The sequence below is a fragment of the Octopus bimaculoides genome, chromosome 3 (genome assembly GCF_046866305.1).
Source record: "Octopus bimaculoides isolate indiv1 chromosome 3, ASM4686630v1, whole genome shotgun sequence".
Classification (NCBI taxonomy): Eukaryota; Metazoa; Mollusca; class Cephalopoda; order Octopoda; family Octopodidae; genus Octopus; species Octopus bimaculoides.
The window spans coordinates 20,094,574-20,102,073 of record NC_142930.1 but is presented as its reverse complement, the minus strand read 5'-3'; the positions used below and the strand labels follow the sequence as shown (position 1 = coordinate 20,102,073).

At 34.2% G+C, this 7,500-nt stretch overlaps 1 protein-coding gene across 2 annotated transcripts in view; it reads right to left on the bottom strand.

The window, feature by feature from the left end:
- Positions 1 to 7,500, bottom strand: part of LOC106878504 (lens fiber major intrinsic protein) — an 866,292-nt gene that overhangs the window by 301,196 nt on the left and 557,596 nt on the right. For both annotated transcript variants that reach the window (XM_089348664.1, XM_089348665.1), the window contains exon 2: positions 5,622 to 5,826. In XM_089348664.1, the coding sequence (XP_089204790.1) occupies positions 5,622 to 5,826 (205 nt within the window). The remainder of the gene's footprint in view (positions 1 to 5,621; positions 5,827 to 7,500) is intronic.

The window sequence follows — 7,500 nt, the reverse complement described above, 5'->3', positions numbered from 1 at the left end:
CAATACATGCAAATCGAGTGTTCTTGGACGCAATCAAGTTCGCCTGGAATTTAGCTTCCACCTAATCAAACGAAATAGTCGGGGCATTTTCATATAGAATGAATCTTTAATCTAATGGCAGATTGAGTGAAAAGAATTTCTACAGTAGATGCTGCACTAAGAGTTTCGAAAGTCTGAAAAGACATGTTATACATATATGTACAGGTATTTCGTCTGTAACTTAGTTCGAAAACGGAATGAAAGTTTAAATGTTCAGTGTCGTGTTGTGTAAACTAAATAAACGAAAAGATGGTTCAGGATGTACAAGAGATACAAGAATGAGGATAACTCATCTATCAAAAGTCAATTAAATCTGATACGAAGAATATTTTTATCACAACTGATCCATACACTACAAGAAGTTTGAAAATACAGTAGCAATATGAATAATGACTTCACATATGAAATGCCTGTTTTACTGAATAATGAAAAGACAAAAATTTCTGTTCATGATATGATAGAGTTAACAGAAACTAATATCAGTATATTACTAATATAGTAAAATGTTAATTTAAATAATGTCTGAATGAGACAAAGTTCATATTGATAAAAATACTCACGACAAAATTAATATGAAATAACTGAAGAAATATTCTACTTTATTTCAAACAATAACTGGTACGAACATTTATTAATTTGTTTTGGCATAATGTGTGTGGTGGTGTAAGCGTAAATGCATGGGTGAGCGCGAGTGCGTGCGCGCGCGTACATAGTTCATTAATGTATGTTCTTTTCATAATATGTGTGACAGTATATATGTGTCTAATTGAGAGCAGATTTACTGAAGCGACAGAGACATGTGTAGATAATGCAATACATTTTGGTTGTCAGCGAATGACCGCAGTTTACATAATGAACAGCTGCTTGTCTGAAAGAGCAGTTCAGGTTATGAGATAGTAGATCTGATTGCTTGAAAATAACTGAGGAAAGGAGGCAATTGTGTAGCAACCCTAACGCTGCGGCGAACTGGAAGCTGATATTTGTGAAGTACCGCTTCAGTCAGTGAACCAACTATTGTTCTGTTGATTAGAACTATTTCAGTGGCGTGTTTCAGAAGTCAGTTAACCACACACACACACAAACAAACACAAACACACACATACACACATGAGCACATGTGCATAACCAGATATACACACACAGGCGTGGAGAATTTAAGGTAAATATATAGGAATAAATTTTATCGTGGTTACACGTAAAATGTGAGTAGATATTCATAATCAAATGCTGTCACGAAAGTTATGTATTATTGTGTAAGTACAAAATTCATAATAATGTTGCAGACATAAGATTATATCAAATTTGAACCTATTGCGTAGATCAAATACACTGGGTCATGAAACTGTTTGCTATTTCTAAACGCATAGTCTTTTACTTTTTTACTTGTGTCAGTCATTAGACTGCGGTCATATTGAGGCAGTACCTTGAAATTTGTTTAGTCGAATGTATCGACTTTTTTCTTAAAAGCCTGACAATTATTCTATCGCACTCTTTTGCTGAGCTACTAAGTTACAGGGCATAAATACACCAAAACCGGTTGACAAGCGTTCGTTGGGAACAAACACAGTCACAAAGATACATACACACACAAATATTTATATATATATATATATATATATATATATATATATATATATATATATATATATATATATATATATACACATGCATACATACATGTATATATATATATATATATAAATTGACAGATACATGATAAATTCTAATACATGACTCACGTTGGATTTCTCATTCGTATCATTATAGAACCTGGATCTTAATCATGGTCTATCCATAGCACTTAGCACCTTTTGGGTCTTCTTGACACCAATACCTCTCATACCCTCGATATATATATATATATATATATATATATATATATATATATATATATATACATATATATAAAACTTAGACATGTTTCGACCAAAGAGTGGTCCAGGTCATGTCTAACTTAATAGCACCACCTGATAGGATTATCTAAATCCTCTTTAAGTCAAGTTTTGTTTATGGTCCATTCAAGTAGTGAGTTCTTGTTGAGTGAGTTGTATCCACATATGGGTGGATTATCCGGTATTCCTTGAAGAAATCTGTCCAGACGCCGTTTAAAGGTGATGGGATCCTTTTCCTCTTTGATCTCTTTCAGGATAATGTTAAACAGGGCAAGGCCTGTTGAGGAAAAGAAATTGTGTCGCAGTGTACCCATATGTTGTGATCCTGAATTGGGCAGGGGACGTATAGCCGTGGTCCCAGCCTTGGATGAACCTTGAAACTAATGTTCAGGTCGTTTGAGCAATGCTGGCGGTATATTCTCATCCTACGAGCTATATTACATCCAGGTCTCTGATATTATTAGATGCCGTGAGCGCTTCCCCTGAAGGAATATAGTATGGCTGTTTCAGTATAGACTTCCTTCCAAAATGCATCAGCGCAAATTTTCCCTCGTTCAGTTGCATTTTGTTTTTGTCTGCCCATTAACTCACAGTATATAAATCAGAGTCGAGTTGAGTTCGGTCTTCTTCATTGATGATTTTCTGGAGCTTAGTGTCATCAGCAAATATTTTCGCTTAGCAGTGATTTAGGACGTTGGAAATGTCATTTATGTAAATTATAAAGAGGAGCGGGCCCAAGACAGTCCTCTGAGGGACACCACTGGTGACTTTTGCTGGGCTTCAGTGGACTCCATCGACCAAAACATATTGTGTTCTATTCGATAGGAAATACTTAATCCAGTGTAGAAGTTTTTCACGGATTCCAACATTTGCCAATTTTGAGAGTAAGGTAATATATATATATATACATACATACATACATACGACGGTCTTCTTTCAGTTTCCGTCTACCAAATACAATCACAAAGCTTCCGTCGGACCGAGGCTATAGTAGAAGACACTTGCCAAAGGTGCCACACAGTGGGACTGAACCCGAAACCATGTGCTTGGGAAGCAATCTTCTTACGACACAGTCATGCCTGCGCCTATTCATATAAGGAAAAACACCACACAGCGGCGGGGTGGATTCCAGTTACTGAAATATATGTAGAATATACTGTCATATTGCATATACAGAATAAATAGAACATTGACCAAATTGTCTTTTCCTAAACTTTAACAAAAGACAGGAAAATGAAACAGTGACATATCAAAAGGAAACAAAGAAAAATTTACCGAAATAACTCTAAAGTATATGTAAAACGTAAATAAAGCATGAAGACCCAGAGTAACAACACTCCAAACTTATTATGTATTCTATTAAGACCTAATTTGGGGGAAATTCCATTTAAAATACTCTTTTCCACTACAGAACAAGGCCTGAAATTTAGGAGTGTATCTATTCGATCCCAGTGCTTGGCTACTACTTATTTTATCGATTCCGAAAAAAATGAAAGGCAAAGTCAACCCTCAGCAAAATTCGAACTCATAACGTAAAGACGGGCGAAATACCTCAATTCATTTTGTCCAACGTTCTAACGATTCTGCCAGTTCGCAGCTTTAGTTTGACTTAAAATATAAAAATCTATAATTTAAGTCAAACCGTACACATTTTTAGTTGACTTCCCTCATTGATTTCATTATTCAGTTAATCAGTTTTTTTTTTTTTTATATAAATAAAAAGGTACGCGCGCACGTGTTTGTGTCTGTGCCTGTGTGTGCGTATATACGTGTGTGTGTGCACGTGCGCACACATATATGTACGTACGCTTACTGATATATATAAATATACACCCTTCCTCTCTCTCTCTCTCTCTCTCTCTCTCTCTCTCTCTCTATCTATCTCTCTCTCTTTCAGTATAAATATGATGTGTGTGCATATATATATATATATATATATATATATATATATATATTGATTATATCAAGAAGGATTCTTTCAACAAATAAACGAATTACAAATATTAATTACCATAATTTATCAGGGAACCATTAACTTTTCTGTCTGAAATTACGCAGACCTGACCATGAATAAATTATAATGTTTATTACATTTATACAATTAATCACACTTGTTTTCTGTGTTTAGTTATCACTAATCTCACTTAATATTCATTCATGTAACGAGTTTTATAAGTGTTGAAACAAATAGTAAAACCAAAACCATAACAAGCCCGCGCCGTAGCTTGAATGCCAGTGGAATCTTTTGAAAACAGTTTGTTGTTGTTGTTGTTGTTGTTGTTGCAGCTTTCGTAGACTCCCTGAGACGGCTGCGATCGACGTCGTAAATGTTATTTATGAACAACTGCAGGTTAAATATATACATGAAGTGAATTCCAGTGGGATGATGTCCAGAATAAAATGGACTGGATACGAACATTAAATTACTTACTGGAGAAGTGCACACAATTTGGGTGACATGCAATGGGTTTTAAAGTAGATAGAATGAAATTAGATATTTTTGAGAAGCAGAGGCCACTGTAGTATCGGTAAAAGCGATGAGGAACGAGACTACAGTGTAGTATTGCTTGTGTCTCGCACTTGAAAGTATAAACTTTAAAAATTCCCATTTCCTAAAACACAAGGCTATTAGTCCTTTATAAAAGAAGAGCAATATAAACCATTGTTTTACATCTAGGTTTTAAATGATTGAATTGTTTTGTTTCTCTTTTATTTAATCACAATATGATTAGAAGCGTACTGGCTTATTAATTTCAAAATCTAAATATTTGTAAACAACTGTCATATTTTAGCTTCTCATTGTTTGTCTTCTGTCTATTGTATGTAACACGAAAGTATATTTCCTTTTCAATAAAGAATCCATGATATATTATATTTATCATATTTTTGGTTATCATAGCTCTAGTTATTATATCTTTGACACATCATAATTGTCGTATATTGATAATCGAATAAACAACGCTATCACCTATATACCTGTCCTCTTCGATTATCTCCTCTACATCTATTGTCTTTCCTCACAAATATAATAACATTTGGTAAATGAAAGACAGGTGGTGATTGATGCAGAGAGACAGACATATATTACAAACAACCTATGCCAAACACCAGAACCTACGCCACCGACAACTACAGACGTTCAGCGTCCTAGAAACAAGAAACAAATCTCCCTCAAATCCCACTAACTGTAAAATATAATCCAATATATATAGTATGACTAAATAAAATATGAGATAGTGTCAAATTAAACGGTTTTGATCATTGGTTTGAAGGGTCAGAACAGATCGGTGACTAAACTATTACATAACGATGTCAAAATACAACTAAGCGCTTGGGTGTCAGACTCAAATGGCCGGGGACACATAACCTTTCTATAACTGGAGGGAGGAAAACGTCATGGAAAACATCATTTTTTTTTTTTTTTGCAAAATGAACCGATTATGAGATTTTCCTCCCTCCAAACGCTTTATAGGTGCGAAAACAATGGTCACTCTCTGACCAGTCATAACAAAGAACCTTCTAAATATACAACTGATATACTACTGCTCTAACGTTTTAGAGTGTGCTCCTTTTTCGGATATATCTACTACTGACCAATATACGCACACACATACACACACACACACACACATACAAAGAGCGTGAGAGAGAAAGACAAAAGAAATAAGAAAATGAAATAAAAGGACTTACTCCGACTAAATGGCACATGGATATAGTTAAGCCAATTGCAAGTGGTTTGCTGCCGAGTTCCTTGCGATTTGGGTCAATTGTGGCAAAGATTGTGAAGATGAGGATAAAAGTCAAGATCAGTTCGATACCACATGCTTGTCCTTTTGTGAGATGGCGGTGAACTTGAGTCACACCCAAGTCTTGTCGGCACGTCTCTGGTACAATCCTGCAATATAAGGTAGAGAAAGTAAGAACAGTAACTAGATGAAAAGGAAAAAATTACTACAAATGAAAAGTACAACATAATATAAAGAATTTATAGAAAAATGAATTCGAAGAAAATAAAGTTGGTTTTGCTATTAATTCAGACATATGTAAGTGTCTAGATTAGAAGGTGTCTATTAGAATATTGTAAAATATTACAATTTTTTTTTCTGTGTTTAAATGAATGAAAACTGAAGCTGGAGAGACGACGAATGTAAACAAGTCTGTACATATAATATTTTTTAAAAAAGAAATACGAAAGAAACACTGATAGGCATTGTCCACGACCATATTGCATATAAATACACAAATAGTTGAGCTTTACACTTTGATAACAGCAAATAAATAAATGAATAAATAAAAATTAAGAAATAAAATAAATCAATTAATAAGCATAACATTATTTATGATATGTTGTGGGGAGGGATTGGAGATCCGTTTTTTAGCGATCATCCACTGGAAAAATTTTCCGTTGCTTCCACGGGGAACTTAACATTGCATATCTTAGGAAATAAATGCCGACCGATTTCGCACTGTGGCTTCATTGACGAACTATACTTTTAAAGAGTTGTACATTCTTGTCAAGGTTGAAATTTAAATAAAATTAATATAAATGCATGAAATATATAACATATACAGTGTTGATGTCACCACAAACTGATATTGGTACACCACCATAAATATCGCTATTCAAATAACGTCAACACTGACAAAATAGCACATTCTAATGCAGCCATTCGATGATATGGACCATAAGACGAGGGAATTATGCCGGTACAGATCGAAACTTTTAAACTCTATCTACTATTACTATCTACTACTTACTTCAGTGGTTAAATAAGGCTACTTCTATGAAACTTTCCATTATGGGTTGGTAATGGTGGCTAGCATACATACCCGACCCTACGGAAACATATACATATACACATCTTTCTATCCATCCATCCATCCATCCATCCATCTCTTTGTCTGTCCATATATAGGTATATATATGTATATATATATGTGTGTGTGTGTGTGTATATATATATATATATATATATATATATATGCATATCTGTCTATAGATAGATCGATAGATAGATAGATAGATAGATAGATAGATAGATAGATAGATAGATAGATAGATAGATAGATAGATAGATGTGTGTTTCCGAAGAGATGGGTATATATGCATACCTGTTATTTCACCAATATATGCATACTCACACAAATACACAGGCACATGTATATCAAACATTTATTTATATTTTACGATATGCATTTTATCATAAAAGAAATCTCGGATTTCAGTTGACGTGTGTGCATGTACATGAATATGTGTGCATGCATATGTGTGCATAAACACGCGAGTGCATAACGCCTAACGGAGGCATGCGCGCGCGTGTGCGTGGGTAATTTTATTTCATAGTATCGACCATCTCTTCTGCAATTATTAAGGAAATAAAGATCTGACGTCATCACTTTCAGCTCATTTAATGTCGCTTGTTTCCTTTCAACAACTGATCCAAACAACGCAGCATATAAATAAAAGCCTATGTTTTCTTTTCCTTTACTGAATTTTATTACTTATACATATATAATTATATATATATATATATACTCACTAAATACCGAATACCAGAGTTCGTTTCCT